The sequence below is a fragment of the Brienomyrus brachyistius genome, chromosome 19, assembly GCF_023856365.1.
Source record: "Brienomyrus brachyistius isolate T26 chromosome 19, BBRACH_0.4, whole genome shotgun sequence".
Classification (NCBI taxonomy): Eukaryota; Metazoa; Chordata; class Actinopteri; order Osteoglossiformes; family Mormyridae; genus Brienomyrus; species Brienomyrus brachyistius.
In genome coordinates, this window is record NC_064551.1 from 943678 (window position 1) to 967481 (window position 23804).

At 44.6% G+C, this 23804-nt stretch overlaps 2 protein-coding genes across 3 annotated transcripts; both read right to left on the reverse strand.

The window, feature by feature from the left end:
- Window positions 1–6478: 6478 nt before the first annotated feature.
- Window positions 6479–8839, reverse strand: LOC125714439 (homeobox protein six1b-like). The gene is made up of 2 exons (XM_048985067.1): window positions 8090–8839; window positions 6479–7334 (listed from the first exon to the last, which is right to left on the reverse strand). The coding sequence occupies exons 1-2, from the start codon at window positions 8647–8649 to the stop codon at window positions 7043–7045; spliced, it is 852 nt and encodes a 283-aa protein (XP_048841024.1). The 5' UTR covers window positions 8650–8839; the 3' UTR covers window positions 6479–7042.
- A 7374-nt stretch (window positions 8840–16213) lies between these two features.
- On the reverse strand, window positions 16214–22760 carry LOC125714436 (homeobox protein SIX2-like). 2 transcript variants are annotated; one of them, XM_048985052.1, is made up of 3 exons: window positions 21914–22760; window positions 19532–20133; window positions 16214–16665 (listed from the first exon to the last, which is right to left on the reverse strand). In XM_048985052.1, exons 1-3 carry the CDS (start codon window positions 22630–22632, stop codon window positions 16607–16609), a joined length of 1380 nt encoding a protein of 459 aa, XP_048841009.1. In that variant the 5' UTR covers window positions 22633–22760; the 3' UTR covers window positions 16214–16606. The 2 variants fall into 2 exon arrangements, with proteins under 2 accessions (XP_048841009.1, XP_048841008.1); XM_048985051.1 differs by having other exon boundaries at window positions 16219–18291.
- Between the last annotated feature and the right edge of the window lie 1044 nt (window positions 22761–23804).

Consider the following 23804-nt stretch of genomic DNA (forward strand, 5'->3'; position numbering starts at 1 on the left):
AGCGCAGGAGGTGTCCACACAGGGGGTGTCCGTATAGGAGGTGTCCACACAGGGGGTGTCCGTATAGGAGGTGTCCACACAGGGGGTGTCCGTATAGGAGGTGTCCATATAGGAGGTGTCCACACAGGGGGGTGTCCACACAGGGGGTGTCCGTATAGGAGGTGTCCACACAGGGGGTGTCCGTATAGGAGGTGTCCACACAGGGGGGTGTCCGTATAGGAGGTGTCCACACAGGGGGTGTCCGTATAGGAGGTGTCCACACAGGGGGTGTCCGTATAGGAGGTGTCCACACAGGGGGGTGTCCGTATAGGAGGTGTCCACACAGGGGGGTGTCCGTATAGGAGGTGTCCACACAGGGGGGTGTCCACACAGGGGGGTGTCCGTATAGGAGGTGTCCACACAGGGGGGTGTCCGTATAGGAGGTGTCCACACAAGGGGTGTCCACACAGGGGGTGTCCACAGCTTGCTTGTGAGTTTCAGCACCTTCCTTCTACATCAGGCATCCCTTTACTTCCGATTCCCATGCCAGTGAGGCACTTGTCTTTGGTCTCCGTTCTGCTTTCTGCTTGGGCTGCTACTCTTAGACTCTTGGTTATTTCTGGGATGGGAGTCTGCTACAGAATCCATGTTGTACTAGGTGAGCAAATTGCTTGGGACCAGGAGTGTCACTAGAGATTTATACAATGGGGCCAAACCTATAATAGGAGGGATTGACTTTAATGAGGATGAACGACACACATTATTTCAAACAGTTAGTGCAGATGTATTTGGCTGACATCCCCCCTAAAAGACACTCCTGCTGGGGACAGACCATAGGGTCAGCTGGCTACTCAGCATCCATGGGCCAGCATTTGGGGTTATAGGTACGGCTCATTAGCTATGTGCCATCGGTCACATGACCACTCTGCTAGCCCCAGGATTGTGCCATCGGTCACATGACCACTCTGCTAACCCCAGGATTGTTTTTTTTTTTTTTTAAATATTCCCTCCACCACCACCCCTCTGCGGAGGACTACTTTATTTCTATTTATTTATTTATTTATTTATTTATTTATTTTTATTTATTTCCTCAAGAGAGGGAGGGGGAGAGAGAGGGGGACAGAAGGACGAAAACGGAGAAGAAGGGAAATAGAGAGAGAGGGAGGGAAAAGAGAAAAAAAAGAGGAAAACAAAAAAAAAGAAGAAAGAAAACCACAGATAATCTGCTTCAATACCTGCTGATGAGAGAAAACAACAACCAACATCTGTACGAATCAGAATGAGCATGTTAAGGAGCAACAGCCGATAAAGACAGTGTGTGTCTGTGAGAACCTGTTTGTACACCTGTGTGTCTGTGAGAACCTGTTTGTACACCTGTGTGTGTCTGTGAGAACCTGTTTGTACACCTGTGTGTGTCTGTGAGAACCTGTTTGTACACCTGTGTGTGTCTGTGAGAACCTGTTTGTACACCTGTGTGTGTCTGTGAGAACCTGTTTGTACACCTGTGTGTGTCTGTGAGTACCTGTTTGTACACCTGTGTGTGTCTGTGAGTACCTGTTTGTACACCTGTGTGTGTCTGTGAGAACCTGTTTGTACACCTGTATGTGTCTGTGAGAACCTGTTTGTACACCTGTGTGTGTCTGTGAGAACCTGTTTGTACACCTGTGTGTGTCTGTGAGAACCTGTTTGTACACCTGTGTGTGTCTGTGAGAACCTGTTTGTACACCTGTGTGTGTCTGTGAGAACCTGTTTGTACACCTGTGTGTGTCTGTGAGAACCTGTTTGTACTCCTGTGTGTGTCTGTGAGAACCTGTTTGTACACCTGTGTGTGTCTGTGAGAACCTGTTTGTACACCTGTGTGTGTCTGTGAGAACCTGTTTGTACACCTGTGTGTGTCTGTGAGAACCTGTTTGTATACCTGTGTGTCTGTGAGAACCTGTTTGTACACCTGTGTGTGTCTGTGAGAACCTGTTTGTACACCTGTGTGTGTCTGTGAGAACCTGTTTGTACACCTGTGTGTGTCTGTGAGAACCTGTTTGTACACCTGCGTGTGTCTGTGAGTACCTGTTTGTACACCTGTGTGTGTCTGTGAGTACCTGTTTGTACTCCTGTTTGTGTCTGTGAGTACCTGTTTGTGTCTGTGAGAACCTGTTTGTACACCTGTGTGCACACCTGTGTGTGTGAGCGCGCTGGTGTTCAAAAGGTTTCTCCATGTAAATGTCTAGTAGTGTGTGTGGGGAGCCACAGCCCCATCCCTCAGGACATGAAGCAGACACGGAGGAGGCCCGGACCCAGACATCCAGAGGCCCCCCAGGGCATGGGAGCCCCCGGAGGACCACCGCAGGGAGAATAGCAGCCCCTGACCCAGAAAAGGGCAGAGGAGAGCTCCGGCGGGAGGCCATCCGGCAGCCACAGTGCAGGAACCCCAGGATTGTGCCATCGGTCACATGACCACTCTGCTAGCCCCAGGATTGTGCCATCAGTCACATGACCATTCTGCTAGCCCCAGGATTGTGCCATCAGTCACATGACCATTCTGCTAGCCCCGGGATTGTGCCATCAGTCACATGACCATTCTGCTAGCCCCGGGATTGTGCCATCAGTCACATGACCATTCTGCTAGCCCCGGGATTGTGCCATCAGTCACATGACCACTCTGCTAGCCCCAGGGTTGTGCCATCAGTCACATGACCATTCTGCTAGCCCCAGGATTGTGCCATCAGTCACATGACCATTCTGCTAGCCCCAGGATTGTGCCATCAGTCACATGACCATTCTGCTAACCCCAGGATTCCAAGTGGCATTCTTCCAGACAGGACCACGGAATCACACAGTTCTGGCCCATACCATGGATTAGCACCTTGGGTTGCCATTAGTCCACATGCAGTGTTGGACATTTCAGGTCCAGAAGCTACAAATCAAGACCAAAATTTTGTTTCTACCAACCAGTTGAGCATAAAGAGTCACAGTCACAGAGGACTCAACTGGTTGGTAGAAACAGAATCTTGGTTTGGGTTTGTAGCTTCTGTCAACATGCTTTCACCTCGGTGAAGTGAAACTAAAAAAAAATTTAAAAAAATCCGTGGATATGAAAACGTTGCTGAAAAAGTTCAGCCGACTTTCTCACGGCATCCTGTGCCGCCACCGGAATTTTTTCATGTACTGTGGAGTCGGATGGCGACCTGGTTCAATTGCTGCTGCCTGAGAGTAATTTACAGCGTCTGTGTATGTGGCGGCACGGCTGAAATGACATTCATCACCATGACGCGGTGCCTATAGCACGCATCGCAATTATTTAAGCACCCGACACCATTTGCACGCTACATTCAGTTACTACGGAGATGTTTAACATACTGTAAGATGTCAGCACTTTTGTAAAGTTTACGAACTTGAAATAACCACAAGAGACAAATATGAAATTACTGCTTATGAGAAGTAAGGTAATTGTATAGCACGCTATCAGCTGACCGTGAAATGTAAATACTTGAGAATACGACATGTATGGTGCTGCCCGTATGGAAAATGTATGTGAGTGGGTATGTTTTTACCCTGACGCCACGGCTTTTCCATGATCTCCTACACTGCCTGACAGGCTAAGCTGAAACGGTCGCCTTACAGGAAAGAACACTGAATGAAGGCGTTTTAATTGTTTGGATAATTAGTTTCCAGAACGCTATTGTTGTGAAAACCACAAAACACGGCCATTGGTGTTTTATATTTAAAACATATATATATATATCACTCTTTTTAAATTATAGATAATTTAAAGTTTACTTTTAATATGTTTTTGCCACAGCCAAACAAAGCAGAATTGTTTGTGTCATTGAGGGAAAATGCAGAGATTTTATATTACGGAAAGGGTTATTAATGGATCAGCAGAGAACAACAGCACATGACAAAAGTACTTGTTTTTATCTTCCAGTATCACTATTTTATCAGAAGTAAGATGTAATTTACTGGCATCCTGAGGCACGTCCTCTGCCCGTGAAACCTATGAATGACACGACACTGCAGTCTGTGTAATGTTTTCCAAAACAGGAAAAAATGAAAGTTTTAGCAACGTCACAGCCTCTGTTACTGGCTGTCTCCTTTAGCCTGTACAGATAGGGATCATTTATCTAGTTTTGTTTCTTATTAATTAAGTTTATATTATTTCCATAGCACATTGAATGAATGTATTTCAATAATAATAATAATTGCAGTTAAAAAAAATTCCCCGAACTAATACGGATTACCTTGCCTGAATTCACCCATAACTTGTAGTGCCAACGACCTGAACTGTTTGACAATTATATTAATTAAGCAAAGTAATCCAAGCTGGAGGTTTCTCAGACGTAATTGGCAGTTCTGGAAGACGGGTATCCTGCTGGGGAAAAATATATTCAAACTGACTTCAAACAGATAGATTTTCAGTGTTTATATAGGTGGACGTTCCTAATCATTTTAGTCTCCAAAAAAGAATACTACAACCAAGCAAGAATGAAGCATTTTCAGTACAGTGACCTGTCAGTATGCAGTGCTTCTATCTGGAGTATATCCGCTCCGTAGAAATATGTCACCAGTAGTCAAGAAAAAAAAAAAGGTGTAATAATGAAAAAATTGTCATATTTTCCAAATCTGTGGTATAACTGAACCTGTCTGGAGTATCTGTGACGTCCGGACAATAACAGACAGACATTCACTTTACAGCGCCCTCTACTGGGGTCGTTGTGTGAGCTGTAAGGTCTGGCTTCTATCTTCAGCAATAGCGATGCACACTGGGCAAAAGTCGCTGCTGGTATAGTAGCCTACCTCTAAAAACATGCTAAATTGATAGATTAATAAGTGTGAAACTTATTAACTTAGTCTGTATCAATGTCATACTGCATTTTTTTTTCTACGAGCGCCCTATATTACCGGCTAACACTGCTATATGTTAATCTGTATACCCATATTCATGCCTTTATATGCACCGAAGTCCTGTTATTTCGGCCATATGAACACAAACTGCGGCTACCTGGTACGAAAGGCAGGAAATCACTGGTGATGTCCGGTAACCGCAGTTACCTTCATTCTTCCTGTAGTCTCCTTACATCAAGGGGAGAAATAAGATCATGTCTGTAGGCTGTATTGTAATCAGGATTACCTTGTGGACCACCCCCGCACGCGCGCGCACACACACACACACACACCTTCCGTCTATCCCGTCTGACCTCCAATATTAGGAGTAAACAAGGCGAAACATTCTTTTATTACAAATGATTTAAGCCTCTTAGACCAGTGTAATTGATCCCAAGGCTTACGAGACAGCATTATTAGCTTCACTGTACCCTCATGAATTTAATACGTTTATTAATGCTACATTCGTCACACTGTATGTTGATGGCTGTTTAACGATAAGCAGTTCGCACTGGTAATTACAGTTTTTTTTTTTTCGTTTTTGCTGTGTATTATAAAATGTATAACTACCAAAACATTTCACATTCATATGTGCACTTTTCTTTAGACATGGCCTTTTCTTGATCTTTCCATGGTACGTACTACGTAGTATTCAGTCTGCAACTTTTGTTTTTTGCATCATGTATAGCTAAGTATTTGAGAAAATATATTGTGCACGAAACGGATATTACTGACTACATTAGCGCGTAATTTAACTACCGTTCGCGTAATTTTATAATTGATTTACATATGAACCCACTTGAGTGCGCTTTCTGCTGAAGGTTTCGTTTGACTGTTTACCAGAACTGACAAAGAAAACATGGAAATAATGCAGAGTAAATAAAAGCAGAGAAGTGCAGGGATGTATCGCGCGTAAAACACACGCCATGCTTCCCGCGCAGGACATGGCCTCGGGCGAAATGCACTCAGCATTTAGCAACGCAATTTGTACTTGCCTGCTGTGTTTCCTCAGCTTGTCAGCGAGCTGCCGGTAGCCTATGTGTCTGCATGATTTTCAGCTGTAATAATGCTAATGCTAATTTGTAATCACACTTTCATTATTACATTACATTTATTTATTGTGTTAATATCTATCTATCTATCTATATATCTATCTATCTATCGTTCTATCTATCTAAATAAGAATGATTATTTTTTGTACCTTTGTTCAAAAACGTTTTTTTCCCTGTCTTACATTATAGGCCTACCTCACCTTGACCGAATTATATTGAAAATCATCACTAAAAAATAGTTATTTTGTTTATTTGTAATCCGATATAGGCCTAGTTAATCTTATCATAACGTTCAAACACCCTACTTTGCTTTTAAAACTAAGATATAAGATTTATTATGTTTGTTGTATTTTTCTGGTGCATTAGTGGTATTTCATTGGGATCGTCTTGAGGAGGCCGGATATGCATCTATAAGTGCCAGTGCTGTTGATTGTTTATAGACATTTTACAAATTACCTGTGTTTCGTCGATATTACTATTACTATTTATATGTAATCGAAGTATTGAATAATGCGACAAAACAATGTAATTCCTAAGGGACGTGAAAAAAAACAACTAGAGTAAGAACGTATCTTTCTTCTCTCTTGTTTATTGTAAACTACCTCGGAGCCAGTTTTGTCCCACAAAATGTGAACGTCGTGGATTTGTAGATCATGAAACTTTTCCGCAGTGTTTCAAAAGAAGAAGAAAAACAATCGCAACCGAAATAAAATAAAGGCCACTGCATGGCACGCGCGTTTTTATTTTTATAAAAATGAACTGCCCGGTGTAAGTTGGGGGTTTCGTTCAAATTAAAGCGGTTGATTACTTTCAACTTTATGCGTATTTATACAACAAAGCACGCAAATTTAATTAGCTTAGTCTTGTCATGGTAATGGGATGGGATCGGGCTCTTTACGTTTCATATATATGTAGGATTGAGAGGTTGTTGTCCATTTTCGCCAAGAAGATGGTTCATCCATATATCTTTGTTTATATTCCATCAGAAGTCGCGTCCCCTGTCTAGTATTATGTCACATTTCGGCTAATATCTAAAAGTGGGGGGGTTATCAGCTTTCCGCCCACATCATAAACAGTTTTCGCCTTAGTCTATTGTTTTAATATAAAAAGAGGAATCAAGCCTCAACATTTGTTTATGAACCGAGATCCACAAGGCTCGAAGTTAACGGTCCCAGTAATGAATCCTGAAGCTGGTGCGCGTGTCCCGGGATGCCGTGCACGGAGTGTGCGGCGCTGAGGCCGGCTAGCTGGTAAGGGGACGCGCCGGGGTGGCTCATGTTTCCCTGCAGCAGAAGCACGTTGTTCTGGTCCGGGCTCTGCGGGGGTGAGAACTCGTCTTCCGAACTGGACATCAGGGACTTGCCGCCGTCCAGTGGGGATAACTGGTTCTGTTTGTTGTTGCCGGAGTTGTTTTCGTTGTTTTCTCTGTAACGTGAAACATCAAAATTAGCCAAAAGACTTTCGGGATTACCTTATAAAAATTGTGAATATCGTATATATAAAACAGATCTGTTTGTATGTGTATGTAATTGTTATTAGAAAAGAACCCATTAAAACAAAAATTATTTAGAACGACAATAATAATTTAATCATTATATATATATATATGTGTGTGTGTGTGTGTGTGTGTGTGTGTGTGCGTGCGTTTTCCCTCTATATTAGCTGTACAGAAATCACAAGCTGTTAACAGATAAATTGAAATTTTACAGATGACGCAGACACATCTGCTGGAATATTCATATGTGATATGATTTTTTTAAAAAGATTCCACAGTGGAACAGACTACACTTTTTGTTGAGTCATGCTAACAATAAAAATGATATTTTTTTCACGCAAAAATGTAAAGGAATTGGTTTTTGAATGACAACAGATCTGTATAATTAAATAGACCTATTTAGAAATCTACCTTGCATTTTCAATAACATAACTTGATGTGTTTACCTCGACATTTGCGAAACATTGCACTGTTCCAAAACATCTCGACTTAATGTTGTAATTAACTTTGTACAGCTGCTTGGGATTTACAGTTACCTTATATTTTTTATTTGGAATGCTATTTCACATTAAAACATTGGTAACTGAATATAAAATAACTGCCGGTTTTAAGCACAATACTCATAACAGCAGAAGCACATTCTGTCGCGTTTCACAAACTACTCGCGTAGGAATGGGGTCGCTACCTCTCTTTGGCTTCAGCCGCTCGATCCCTCTGCCTTCGGTTTTTAAACCAGTTGCTAACTTGGGTAGTGGTTAGCCCCGTGGCTTCGGCCAACTCTCTCTTCTCCCTGGGGGAGGGATACGGGTTGTGGGTGTACCATTCCCGGAGAACTCCCCGAGACTTCTCCTTAAAGCAGTAGCTGGTTTCCTCGCCGTCCCAGATGGTACGGGGCAGTGGGAATTTTCTCCGAACCCTGTACTTGCCCACCGCGCCCAGAGGTCTGCCCCTCAGCTTCTCCGCTTCCACGTAATGCGCTTTTAGCCATAACTGCTGCAGCTTCGGGTGGTTGTGCGGCGAGAACTGGTGGCTTTCGAGTATCTTGTACAGTTCCCTGAAGTTCCCCCGGTGAAAAGCCACTACGGCCTTAGCTTTGAGGACGCTCTCGTTCTTGTGCAGATGATCACAGGCCGGGAGAGACCAGAGGAAGCGTCCCAGTCTCTCTAGGTTCCCACCTTGTTGCAGCACCTCGCAAACGCACGCCACTTGCTCCTGGGTAAACCCAAAAGAAGGCAACATTGACATGATGTTGGGAAAGAGGGGAGATTTATCCCCGAACAAAAATCAACACCCTTAAAATGTTGGACTGGTTACCCTGCAGACTTTTCTCAGTATAAAGTAAAATGACGTGTTTCTCAACAAATTTGCACGCAAATCGTGACGACGAACTCCACAGCTGAGATGTACAATAGTTTTGGGATGTGGATAGTTGGGGCAGTTCGCTCCTGTGCGAATATGGTGGGGCTTAAAGGGCGCAGGGCGCAGCGCTGATTGGCTCCCTGGCTGGCCTATAGGAGCGCAGCAGGACAAAACGAGGTTGACGGCTCCGTTTGCTCCCTTGGTTTGAAACCGGAGCCGCTGCGTCGCTGTTACCTGAGGGAATAGGGTACTTCTATAATCAATTATTACAGACCTTTAAAGTCGTTTGTTTCCATTCAAATCAGCTTGTTCTGAGCGTTATTATAATTATTAAAAGTAATTATTTATCATTTCAGAAATGGCAGTGTCTTGATCAAATGCACAGGCAAGACTGTCCTTGACTTCTGAAGATGTTGATAAAGTCAGTTTATGGTTGACAGTAAAAATAGCTTTTTGTCGTTAACAAAACGTATGTTGCCGAACATGGATATAATTTGTTTTATGGAATTGAACACCATTAAAAACAATAACAAATATACCTTTAAACCGTAATTTATCATGTTGCGGAATTCCAAAAAACCGCATAAAATCTGTTACTATTATACCACTGAGTAGTCTTCTAGGTCTCCCTGTTTTCTGTCGTGAAGCGCAACATATTTTGATTTGATTTCATTAGGCTATGTGTGGGAATACTAATAGTGGAGAACTGGTTATTATCATCATTAAACACATGTATATAGGCTACTGTCTTTATATATACTATGGAGGTTGAGTATGAATATTCCACGTAAATTTACCCATTTTGCGTCGTGTATACTATATACTATACCAATAACACTGGACGTGACTGGTTACGCGTATGTATGAAACTATGTAAATTTCTTTCAGCGATTGATTCGTTTAATAGAAGCATGACTATATCTAGTAGTAGTCGGCAGTAACTCTTTACGTAGTGTATTTTGGTTGTGTCTGTCGCATTATGCCGATTTATAGGCTACTAACTCCGACTACAGGCCGTGTTTTTCAACAACGTGACTTTCATTCACCTTCCATCCAAACTCTCTGATCCACCATCGGTACATATTACACATTCGTACAATGCGTCTGACATCAGCAATAATTTATCCAGCCACTACAGTGTGTGCTGGTTTTTATGGTTTATTAAAATCTTTAGTGGATCGTGTTTGGCCAGATCCCCCAAACATACATATACGGAAAATACACCCGAATCAAGCTGTCAAAACGCTCGCTCGTATGGTAAACGTGTAGGTTTACTGTACTGCATTCAGCAAGGAGGGATTCCTTGTGTGGTCCACAGATCGGAAAAGATCTGAAAAATCTACAAGTGATGGAAAACTATACAATGATTATGGGACCAAACATGGTCCCCTTCTTAATTTCCCGTTCTTGAGATAGCAGACTGGGTGAATTACTCAGAAGAATTATGGAGTAAATAGCGGTTACAGGATTTGTACATTATTCCTTTAACAGATGAGTTTTTTTTCCTTTTTTTTGCTCACCGTCTCTGTACAGTGAAACATAAAACCGGTCCATTAGTAAACGAGTTCTGTGTTTTGCGAGCTCCTCGCCACCCAGCCGCTCCTTTAAAGAATATATCACGTTTCTTTATCCTCGTTCAGATCTGCAACATGACACCGGGGCAACGCGAAGCACACAGTTACTCACCCGGAATGGAGCGCCCCTTTGTAATTTAATTTAAAATGGACTGTCCATTTTCAAGACTTGTTTTGGCCTTAAATTTGTCTTTGCTCATATGGATAAAATTTTTTTCTGTGCGTATTTTCATATGTCTTACAAATAATCATTTAATTTGCCTTTGGTAGCAGATGAATACCCGCTTAGCTCTCCATTGGATTAATATAATGCAAAATTCCCTTCAATTTAGCCGTCGCCAGACACTTGTGAAAACAAACGTTTTCGCCGCATTGGATCAGAGCAGGAAGCCGCTCGTGCTCATGCTGTCCGCACAGTCTATGGGGAAACGGCAGCGCCTCGAACATGCCTGGTGATTTCGGTATGGCTTTTAAATAGATGCGCTACACGCACTGCAAGACATGCGACGATGAAAGTCAATATCGTAATATTGTAGGCACACACACTCAAAACACACGTTTTGACTGTCTGGCCAAAGACACGTTGAAAAGAATTTACTTGTGTAGGCCTACTACTAAAAAATATACCAGTGTTAAGCATCGCATCATCAAGTTCAAACTAAGGTGTATTTCTATACAACAAAACTAAAATAATCTCTTTAAATAATTAAATAGATTAAAGAAATTAAATAATTTAATATAGAAGCATTATGTAATATGACATTTCTAACTCTTACAATTTAGAATCTGGAAATTTTTCATGTTTATCAAGAAATCCGAGGAGAATAATTGTTAAAAGAGACAAATCCCCGGTTGTTTTTGATGTCCTCGCAAAATACACACTCTCGAGATTTTAATATTAACTACTGCTTTTCTGTATATAGGCCTATGTGAATTGTTTTGGAAGACAGTATAAAAACTCCTTATCTCTCAGCCATTTTCTGCATGCACTATCACCATTGCCGGTCTTCGTAATCATTTCTAATGCAGTATCGCTTGGGATGTTTGATACACTTTTCTTAAGTCTCGATATTGTCTCTGCCACATTGCCCGGAGCCCCCGCCTCTGCAAAGGCAGAGAAACATCCCGACATTGAAAACTGATTATTTCAAGATGTAGGCTACAACATGATTTTCGTTAGAGAGGTGAAATCTACCGTACTGTGCGCTACTCTGGCTAACGATAAATATAAAAAGTACAATAAAGCGAAGAATGTATAATACGACAATACATGTCATATTGTGCTACAACTGCTTATTTATGCTCATTGGCGGCGAATGATAAACAGGCCTGCAATAAAAACGTATAGCGCACGAAGGAACGGTTTCTTAATCTTATTCGCACTCAACTCCAAATTGAAATGAAAAGGCCACTACAATAATTGTCTATCACTGATGAATATAGTTATGTGTTAAACGAATACACTTATTTATCGAATCTGAGTGATTTGAACTGGATCGTGTTTGGGCGAAAAGGCAAGACTGATTAAGATATTATTATCTGTGTACGATAATACTCAATTTAATACATCTACTATGCATTCCTGTTCGATTGTGTTCAGCGTGTGTGTTTGGGAATGCAGCTGTCCGAGGGTTTTTGATGCACATAAATGTAAACGTGTGTTGGTGTGTTTCTACCCTGTCCGTCTTCCAGTAAAATTTGATCGAAAAGCAACAGGAGTCATACAAAGAAGAGCGGTTCTATTGTCAAGGATGTTGAAGATTATGAACCACAACACACGACTATTAAACGAGTTAAAGGAAACCTGAAACTGTATCATCAATTTAGCCCAATTTCCTGTCAGATTTAAAAGGCTTGTCCTTGAGATTGTTGCGTTATTTACCCCCCATTAAAACGGCTGATGTTTATAACTATTGGCTTTTACAGAGAAGACTACAGAGATGATGCAGAGTGTGGCTTTTCTGCACTGGAGAGGGTGAGATCACTTGCCTGTTATTAGAGGTTAAATTGAGTGTTAGAATCCATTGAGCAGCAATACAAAACACTAGAATTGTTTTGAAGTCCCACTGACATCTAATTTCTGTTGCAAATAAAAGTCTTCAGGTGATTGAAATGTTATTAAAATGTTTTTAACAGTAATAATAAGTCAATTCTCATTAATTGCATAGCTGGAATATACATGCTTGAATATTCTTTATTTTGGAAACGGCGCTACAAGGACTATGTGCGTTTCGTTATGTCATAAGTATTGACATTATTTATTAACGTTAATGGCTGTTGCGGACTGCAGAATCCGAAGGGATAAAACACACAAAGACCTGGAAAAAACGGTGTAACTCATTTCAAAATACCAGACTGAATTTATGAAGTTATAGAGTAGCTGGGTGGTAAAAAAAAAAAGGGGGGGGGACAATACAACTGCAATTATTAAAGTCGTTAAATCTGGAATATATTACAGTGGTAAAGAAAACATTAGTTAAAACAAAGCGGCAGTTTGTTCATGTTGTGAGTCCCTCTGCACGCGGCAGGATAAAAGAGAGAAGGAGACAGGTGGCGTTTAGCACGGTTACCAGAACTGTCAAGCTCAACTGCTTTTCAAATAAAGTGACTCCCCAATAGTCACCCGAGAACGGTGCCTGTGTCCCGCCGTTACAAAGTGGGATTCTGTTATGTTCCAGCTGTTGCCCCCTGTCCACAAGGTCCGATTTCAGTGGCGAGCCAAGGCGCCCCCTTCCCACGACTGTTCAATTCATACTGTTTGTGAGGGCTATCATCGCTTACTGACGTACATACATATATTTAATTTATATCCGTGAATTGAAATGTGCCAAATATCTCTACCTGTTTCGTATTCCGGAATCAATAATTATTATGAAAACGCGTTCATCAGGTTAACTCCTCATCTATGAGACTTGAATCAAATTCACCGATGGACATATTATAGAGAATTCCGCATCGTAAATTCCGATGAGGAATGATCCGACGTTGCTTGGATTGGACGGATTCGCCTTCAATATTTCTGGCTTCTTTTCGGTACCCTTTTCAGTGTCTCTAGACGTGTATTGTAGTGACCTCTGTTGGCCAGGAGGTGGATGAGCACTTGGCAGGGCTTTCATTCATTGACTTGGGTGTTCCGCTGTCCCAGAGCACCTCCAATTACAAAGTACCAGACAGAATTCACATTCAACCTCCACCTGACCACTCACTTATGGAGTTTATTGAGGAATTTGTTCTAGAATACATATTTAAATCAGCTGTTTTGTAATCATAACAATTATTTTGGGGGCCATTAACCTGCCATAAAGTCACTTTCAAAGTGAAATATTTTCTTCTTTCACGCTGATTCAGTATCTATGGAGTGTTATAAAGCATGTGCGTGTGATTTCTGTCGTGGAGAATAGATAGGAATGTGTATATTAGTTTGTATCTGTGTTTTAATAATAATAATAATAATAATGGTAATAGGTGATTTCATGGCACTCAAGGATGCCTTACAAAGACAGTAGCATCAAACTTCACACAATGGCAAACAATCTGAAACATATCAAGACAATAAAAAGATGACACATAGCAACAATCAATTATCAAACAAATCTAGGGGAAAATGTGAATTAGCAAGTTTAAGCATTCAAGAGGCTGTGCGGCAGTGATGGGTGCATTTTCCATGTGTGTAAGTGTCAGTATATACTGTACAGCTATGTGTGCATACTGTATGTGTGCATACTGCCTACTGCATGTGTGCATACTGCCTACTGCATGTGTGCATACTGCCTACTGTATGTGTGCATACTGCCTACTGTATGTGTGCATAATGTATGTGTGCATACTGCCTACTGTATGTGTGCATAATGTATGTGTGCATACTGCCTACTGTATGTGTGCATAATGTATGTGTGCATACTGTATGTGTGCATGCTGCCTACTGTATGTGTGCATACTGTATATGTGCATACATGCCCAATGCCTTTTCTACTTACCTCATTCGCCAAAAAAACTTTTGTGTTTATTGATTTTCATCTTTCTGACTTTCATTTCATTCATTTAATTAATTTTGAGCTATTAGTTAAGTTCTCCCCAGACAAGCTTGAGGGGCTGCATGGCCTCCTCTCGTTTGTACATTTCTTATGTTCTTATGTTCTTAGTGGTTTGAGGTCAACACATGCCGTTTTACAGTACAATGGGAATGACCGGGAAATCCACACAGATAGAAGAGTGTGTGTGTGTGTGTGTGTGTGTGTGTGTGTGCGTACACTAAGTAAGGTCCAGCATCCCAGCCCCGGGGTCTGACGCGATAGAGGTTCGGGGAGCTGCACTCTCTCCGGAGAAAAATAAATGTCCAGCAGAGCAGCGGAGGGCCCCGTGACCTCTGACCCCTCATTAGTGCAGCGTAGTGCGGAGCCGCCTGGATCACGTTACTCTGGGCTGTGGCTGCTGCTGTCATACGTCCCGGGGGCAGCGGGGGGGCTTTTCACTAAACCTCCTTCAGGGGCTTTCCCACATTTTACAGCCTGTCACATGCCACACTATTAAAATTGTAAACACACTCATACAACAACTGATGAATTCTCTTTATCTCGCCATGATGCACGCTCCTTTTCACACTTTTCATTAGCCTCAACTTTGTATACTTGTTGTAAATAATTAATATCTTAATTAAAATAAGGTTATGCAGGCGCTCTTTGGCGGCGTTATACTCCTGACTGAAAGGTTTCAGGTTCAGGGCTCCCAGAAAATGCTCTCCCATCGCACAGGAGATTATTCAGTTTACAAAGTCCGACTCTTTAAGTGCTTAGGGATTTACCTAAATCAACAACATTATAAATGTATAAACTATCCAAGCATCAATAATCTGCAATTACCCATTTAAAATGAATCTTAACAGAAGCAAAATAAGCTGTTTTAACACAGTAACAGGAAAATAGTAACATCCACAGCGGAGTATAAAACTTTCTACCATGTTGCTCCTTTCACGTGATCACGGGTAAACTGGTGTGTGTGTGTGTGTGTCTGTGTGTGTCAGTTATGTATATATTACATTGTGGGGAAAAAACTGTGTTATTTTGACATTGTTGGGACCATTTTTTCAGTCCCCACAAGGGGAAATTCAATTTTATAAAAATCGATGACTGCACTCAAAAAATTAAAAATGCAGGAAGTCTTGTATTTTGTTTGGTTACTTTGGTTAAGGTTAGGGTTGGGTGGGGGTTAAGGTTATGGCTGGGTAGGGGTTAAGGTTAGGGGTGGGTGGGGGTCAGGGCTGGGTAGGGGTTAGGGTTATCATAGCCTGGAATGGGCTTTTCCCATAGAAATGAATGGAGAGTTCACACAGGTATGAATACAAACGTCTGTGTGTCAGTGTCTATGTGGGTGGTGGGGGTCCTGAAGCCTGACATGGATTTCCAACCACCTGGAGAAACCTTCCCGCCGTACAGCCTGGGGCTGGAGGCCTATCAGGTCACATGGTTTGTGGGGCTTTGTTTGGAACATGCCAACATTACATCTTTGATTTCTTCTTTCTCTTGCTCTCCTTGCCCTTTCTTCTCCTTCCTCGGCATTTCCAAGGGGATCTACCTGACACCCCTCAATGAGCTAATCCTGTGCCAGAGGCTACGGGGCCCGGTTCCCACGCCAACAATGCTGGCCTCTTCTTGTGCTCACCTTGGCCTGGGTGCCTTTCAATGAGGCGTGACTCACTGCGTCACATGATCAATGCTGCTGGGAAATTCTTCCAAAACCAATGATCTTTAGACCCAGGGAGAATAAAATACACATACACCCCTTAAGTGATACCTCCAGTACAGGTAAGAACCACATCCATTCATCGCAATCAGCATTTTCGAGGAGGTGCCTCTGGAATCACTGTGCCATGATTTTGGCCAGTACGACTTGGTAGATAAACAAATGATTACAAGCCATACTTTCGGCGAACTGATTTATATTCAGCATTCTGCTTCTGACAACGGAGACTCGGTGTTTAATGCTTACATTTTTGTTGATTTCAACAACAACCTAAGAAAAAAATACACTTTCACCTTCCTTGCATTTTAGAGATTCGTAGTGCATTTGGTGTAAGGAAGCTGCAGGTCAGAGCATATCAGCAGAGATGACAGGGGGCGGTGCTGGTCTTGTGGGGGGGGGGGGGGGGGGCATCTGAGCTGGCCCACTCAGCGCTGACACCCGTGCTGGAGCCCACAGCTGTTTATTTGAATAAGAAGCTGGATTGGGAACTGGGGCTAATGAAGTCCAGGCCGTCAGATGCAGGCAAACAATCACAGCACTGTGCAGAGCGCGGTCTGGGTCTGGGTCTGGGTCACCGTCAAAGTTTTTGCTAAGTTAAAAAAGACAAAAACAGACCCAGTCTTGGCTTAGTCACCTCAGGTATAGCAAATAAGGGCACACACCGATATCCAATAATAACAAGCCATTATTTGATGATACTTAAAGCAAGGAACAACATGAACATCTGACAAGTACAAATATAAAGATTTAATGGGGGGGGGGTTAAAAATAAGCCCAGGTCGTTTTTGAATACAAACAAACAATCCAACCATATAAATGTCAGCACCCTTAGAGGCCACTGTGTCTGACGAAGGTGGAGATTAGCAGAACGGACATGTTATGTGAAATGTGAAGTGTTAGCTTGCAACCCAAGACTCCATCAAAAGCAGCAGGAAACAGATGTGCAAAAGTAAGTAACATTAGACATCTTTCAATGTTAATGTGGAAAGCCCAAAAAAACAAACAAAATCAAATAAAATTTTGCATTAAGGACCATCTTGAGGAGGCCCATTCAAGTGGCACATTCCTGAATGGTCCCGACGCTCATACATCACACTGGCAGGTAGCTCATGTGGATCAGTCCCACAGCCCTCTCCGGCGTCCAATCACGCGCCGCCGAACGCCGAACGCTTCACAGGCAGTGAGCAAGTTCTGCTTCTATTACATCGTACAATAGGCCAGCGGATGTTTTACTGTGAGATTGGGGGCCACGGGTGGGGGGGGGGGACACTCTGTCAGTAATGGGCCGATTTTTTTTCATTCCACATTGGCCTGAGAGGCATGTCTGAACGCAGGGCACTGGAGAAGCAGAGAGGGACTGCACTCTGGGAAACGAGAGAGAATATGCAGAAAAAAGAAAGCATTTCTTTAAGAAGAGACCTCTGCTCCGTGCTTCACCACAAGATTGACTAAAGCAGTTAGAGGCAACATAGGGGGAAACAGAGAAGGTTTTGCAGCATTCGACAGCATCAGAATGACAACTGGATGTAGCTGCGTCCTCGACGCAGTTCCTTTTAAGTGCACTGTTAATTGTCCCACCGATATCCTGGGAATCAATCTAATAATTTAACATGACTGTATCCCGGAGTGTAAATGTGTACGATATGACCACTAATGTCAGGCTGAGCATGGCTCACATAGGTCAAAGGTCACACACATGCTCCTCCAGTGGCAGTCGGTGCAGTTTGTTGAGCTCCTTTTCTTTTGGCTCCACTTCCAGGCACATGGTCCTGGGTCTGTCCCCCCCCGTGTGCCACGTCTGAGTTGCTCTGTGCGGGCAGGTACTCCTGCTGCATGGTGGAGGTGAAGGAGCGGCCGTGCGGGGCTGGGGAGGCCCGGCTGCCGTAGTCTGTCAGGAGAGATGCGCTCCTGTCCCTGTCAGGCGTGCTGGGCACCGGAGGGGACGGGAAGGCCCGGGGCTCGGAGCCAGGGGATGGTGCCGCCGTGCTGCAAGGCAGGGCCTCCCCGGCGTTTGAGGGGGCAGATGAGGGAAGAAGGGGAGCAGAGTAGGCCAGCTGGTCACTCCGGTCCATGCGAAGCCCCCCAGGGAAGCTGTAAAGGCCAGCCTCTCCCGGCTCTTGTTTGACTGAGGTCTGCGTTGCAAGAGGCAGGGACAGGCTGCAGTACATGGAGCTGCCACTGGGGGCACTGTCAGCACTGTGGAGGGGAACCGCAGCTGCAGGGAGAGCAGAGAAACGGAACTCGTGATTCAGGGAGAAGACGCAGCTCTGCTTGTGCTGTCATGTGTCACAACGGCACTTATGTTTTGCTCACGGTCGTCACTCCTGCTCTAAAGAATCCCAGAAGCTATAAGCTGGGTTAACAGCAGCCATCATCCTGCTCACCTCATCCCAGAAGAGCCTAATCGCTCCTTGGGTATGCTGGGGTTCATTGCCCTTCACGGTGACTGGTCCTTCACTGCCTGCTGCCTGGGCCCTAACCTCCGTTCCCTCGGAGATGTCTGTGCTCTACTACGCGCAAACTGTAAGAATGATCCCAGCTGTCAGTGAATCAGGCACCTCAGCAGAAGAGAAATCCACTCCAATGCTCAGGGGTCCCGGGCCAGAGAGCCATTCTAAAAGCCTGCACTCCTGTCCTCTCAGACAGAGATCCATCCTAATTGCTCTTCCTTGGCTTTGGAGTTAATCGCGTCGCTCCAACACGATGGCTGGAGCTGGGAGGCGGAAAGGCGGCGTCTCTCAGGCCAGGGCGGGGGCTCTAACATGCCCACTCTTATCTTTCTCTTCTACCTTAAACCCGGAGCTCGGCTAACTGACGGCTTGCCTGCTAGCTGTAAGGGCGAAGAGCGAGCAGCGTAAACAAACCAGCTAAGCCACGAGTAGGAAGAGCGGGTAGCTGGCAGTGATGTTGTGTAAATGGCTCTATAAAATATTCATGGCCGGATGCATTAGCGAAATCTCTGGCGTTATGGCAGGCCACACCTACTTGGCACCGGCCGCTGCCTGGGGACTGGCTCCTATGACACCCATGCCCCTCCCCCAACCACAAATAGCCCCACCCCTTCTTCGGACCCTTCTGAAGTAATGTGCTCATGGTCTACCCTCCCCCACCTGGCCAGAGAGAAACAGGCAAAGCAAAGAGCAGCTCTGAGAAGCGGTCGCTGTGCCAGACCCCCCCACTAGGGTCCCTCTAACGGGCCTCGACATCACATCTTCAGATGCAGGCATCTCAAGGTCAAATGTACAATGAAAGTATTTTGTATTTTAAATTAGATGTAGCATTTCTGTTCCAAAGACTGAGTACCTAACATCTATACTGCAGCTGCAACGGCAATTAATTTCTGCAGCTGCGTATCTGATGGAGAAATTCCAGGACGTCCAGAGAGCTTCAAGGCTTTCTGAGTATTTCAGCTGCTCTCTGGTTCTTTTTCTTATGGGACAATAGAATCAACTTACCATGAGGGGGCGCTACAGCAGTGGGTGGCAATTGTAGAGGTGGGACACTCTCATGAGCGTTGAGCTGTGATTGGCTGTCGTTGGTGCTGGGGGTGTGGCCCAGGCTGGGGCTAAGGTGCAGTGGCCCAAGGGAGGGGGCCAAGGTGACCATGGCGGGGCCTGGCCCTCCTGGGGCCCCCTCCAGCTTCACCTCCAAGCCATTCGAGCATAGAGGGAAGGGGGGGTACACGGGGGGGCCAGCGGCCAGGGACCGCTCGTGGGCGGGCTGCAGCTCTGCATTCTCGCTGTGATCCCCCAGCAGTGGCCCTGGGGATGGGGCTAAGGGGTTAAAGGTCAGAGGCGGGTTCCCCAGGCCAAAGCTGCCCAGGAGGAAGCTGCCATTGGGCTGGAGGCAGGAGGCACTGTTGAAAAACGTGGTGCTGCCACTGGAGAGGTTCCCACTGAAGTGCTGGGCACCCCCACGGCCCGGGCCGGCCCCCACGTCGCCGATCTGCTGAACGACTGGCGCCCCCCCACTGGAGCCGCTGGAGAGGGGTCGGGGGGAGAGATCGTCCTGGCCTTTGCTGGCCTCATCCTCGGTGCTGTGGTTGCCATCAGATTCACTGCATGGAGACAGGGGATCAGAAAAGGCAAGTCAGGGGACCGGGCCGACAGAACCGCGGGCCGACAGAACCGCGGGCCGACAGAACCGCGGGCCGACAGAACCGCCGTCCGACAGAACCGCGGGCCGACAGAACCACCGTCCGACAGAACCGCGGGCCGACAGAACCGCGGGCCGACAGAACCGCGGGCCGACAGAACCGCCGTCCGACAGAACCGCGGGCCAACAGAACCGCCGTCCGACAGAACCGCCGTTCAACATAACTGCGACCCGAAAGTCGGGATTATGGGGAAGAACAAGAGGAGCTGAGGAGGCAGGAAGGAGGGCATGCAGGGGCGAGGGGAAGATGCGGAGCACCGGCGAGGAGCCCACAGGGCTCAGTAACAAGCTGTATATCAGCCCCCCACACCACTGACACGGGCAAGTTACACTGGACTGCCCCCCCCCCACCCCCCAAGCCCCAAAGGGTGCTCGGGTCCTGCTTGACCCACGTTTGGCTATAAAGTGGACTGTGAACATTTATCTAAACTTCAAACCAAAGAATCAAAGCAATAAAGCTGTTTATACACGGTCATTAGGGCTGTAAAAATTAAAAGAATTAAAATATAATAAAAGCCATTGTGCCCTTGACTGCACGCTGCAGTGCTTTACTGACCTTAACAGCTGCTAACCCCACTGACAGAAAGACACCCCCCCTAACCCCACACACTGACAGAAAGACACCCCCCCCCCCCCCCCCCCACATAGAACGGGTGGTTTCTTTAGGCAAAAACTAATTCATAAACAAAACAAAAACATCGATTCCTTAATAAATAATCACACCATTTTTTTCAATTACAATAATATTTGTCATAAGAGAAAAACGATCATATTGCCGTAAGACCTACTCTTGGTTGCTTTTTCTACTACTAGAATGATGACTGAATCAATGTGACACACTTCCAGAACCAAACTGGCAAAGAAATGTGTTTGAATAACACAGGACATCAAGTTTCAGGCGCGAGAGATAAAGCTGCCACGTGCGGGAAGAGAGGTCAGCGCGAGCAGGAGTCTTGCAGCCATACTGACGGCGAAATGACATAAAGCTCAATAACTTTATTACGCCGCATCATCAGCTGCATTACATACAGTCCTGCGTATAAGTGGTCATTCATAAACTATAATGGCACGATCTACTTCCGGTTAAGGGAGGCCCTATTTGTTAATTTGGCGATGCATAAGTATCACTAAATGTAAAATCTCATCAAGTTTAGACGTATGCATTAAATACTGGCTACACACTGACAGTCACAAATTTGTCAGCTATTCGAAAACTCTAGGTAGGCCTATTGTTGTTGTTTTTTTGCATTGTTAATAAACACGAAATTGTACACATTACTCTGTATTAATAAAACCATTAATCGGTTATGCATTTTCAAATATTTATGAACCAAATGCAAAGCAGTGTATTACATTTTATCACCGGAACATCAAATGTCAAAACTTTACCGGGTAGGTCTTGCATGGCAGTCTTTATCTCCGTAATAATTAATACCAGCCTATGAAATTTACATGACTGCTTGTCCAACTTGGCGTCGCTGACAGTCCCGCCATCTACAAAATGTTTTACAGACTCGATGAAAACTCGCAGGTGAAACGGGGCACTAACAATGCACGCGCATTTTCTTGTAACGTTGTTATAATTTGTGTTTCAGTCGTATGTATACACGCTTCAGAAGTTTGTATTTGAATACACCCTGCAGTGGAAGGTCTAGCCATTACTCTTCGCTGTTTTCTCTCACCTCTTTGACTGCGCTTCGGACGGGTTTCTGTCCCTCTGTCTCCGGTTTTTAAACCAGTTGCTGACCTGAGTCAGCGACAGTCCCGTGATTTTGGCCAGATTCCTCTTCTCGGCCGGCGATGGATACCTATTCTGCTTGTACATCTCCTTCAGTGCGTTCCGGGATCGCTCCTTGAAGCAATACACCGTTTCTTCTCCATCCCAGATAGTTCGAGGTAAGGGGTACTTCCGACGCAGGCGGTATTTATCCACGGCGCCCAGGGCTCTGCCTCGAACCTTCTCCGCCTCGCTGTATCTCGCCTTGTACCATATATCCTGGAGCGCGGGGTGGTTTGCCGGGCTGAAGCTGTGGCTCTCTAGGATACAGTAGAGCTCCTGGTAGCGAGCCTGATGGAAAGCCACGAGAGCCTGGGCTTTTAAGATGCTTTCGTTACCGCGTAGCAAGTCGCTCTGTGGTAACGACCATAAGAATCTGGCCAACCGGTCCACGTTGCCACCCTGCTGCAGAGCCTCGCAGACACACGCCACTTGGTCGGGGGAAAACGCCAGCAAAGGCGCGCTCTCCATAAGTTCAGACGGGGCTGCGTCGGCAACGGGACGCTCCGTACTGAACTCCACCGAGCCCAGCGCCGGTGGCTTGGCACTCCCTCGTCTGTCTACCCGCAGGCTTTCCTTCTTGATCTCATCTAAATGAATGACTTCGCTTGTGGACGAAGACATGTTTAATGAGTAGCCGCAAGTCACTCCTCCTTGTTCCGTTAACCGATCAGGTTTCCATTTACCATGCAAACGAAATCAGATTATCTGGCAGTGTTTTGCGTACGGATGGGTCTCTCTCTGTTCACAAAGCGGCGTGACTTTTACTCAGTAAAGTGTCCAAGGAGAGTAAGGCACCCGAGTGCGGTGTGATTGGTCACCCGGGGCCCCACAGGGGCGGGGCGATGATGATGAGCTGTTTATACGGAGAATGTCAGTCACATGCAATGTCACAAAATGTCCCAGTTAGGGACGTACCTGCGGAGGGTGAAGCCATTAGCCGACACAACCTACCTTAAATTGCGCAATCCTATGTAGGAACTCGACAGAAAGAGCCGGCTTGCTCTATGTAAATAATGCCTAAACACCTGTACACGAAAGTAATCGGAGCTCCGATTTTTAGAATGATGATAAGACTGATGAGGAACGTGACTAATACTTTTATTTCAAATATTTATTTTAAATAAACAGGTGCAGTGTACGTACTCAATGAGTAAGATGCAAGATGATTAATCATGAAAGATTACGATGACCAATTAGTTTAGAAATTCCACATCTGTATTTTGTGTCATTGTTAAAATATTGTTCAGATTAATCTTAAATTGAAATTAAATTGAGCAATATGCTATTAATATTATTGTTGTTATTGTAATCACCGCCATAGTAAATTCATAAATGCACTTCTACCACCATACACAATAACTGTTTACAGTTTATTAGAGTCAACGTCAGTGATTTATTTTATTATTATTAAAAAAAAAACATTTATTAGTATGCAACTAGCAACTCCGCACCCCCGCGACAAGCGCGCGCATAGAATCGAAGATGTGACAGGTTTTAATAGCAGACGGATTTATCGAGTTATCATTTTCATCATTGGATTTGCAGCACAGTGCGAGACATATCAGTGTTTTCAGGAAAATTAGGCTACAAATTACCAGCTTCACACTCAGCAACGTAAAACGTGCAGATCGTTCTAATGTACGAAATATTGTATAAAACGAAACTCCAGTAGGCCTACTGCACTATTTCTGCTCAGGTGCTAGCTCACAAGTTCGCTACACGTGGCCTCTTCTATTCTTAACGTTTTTAAATATCGCAAATACAAAGTTATAATAGTGTTAATAATATTCTGG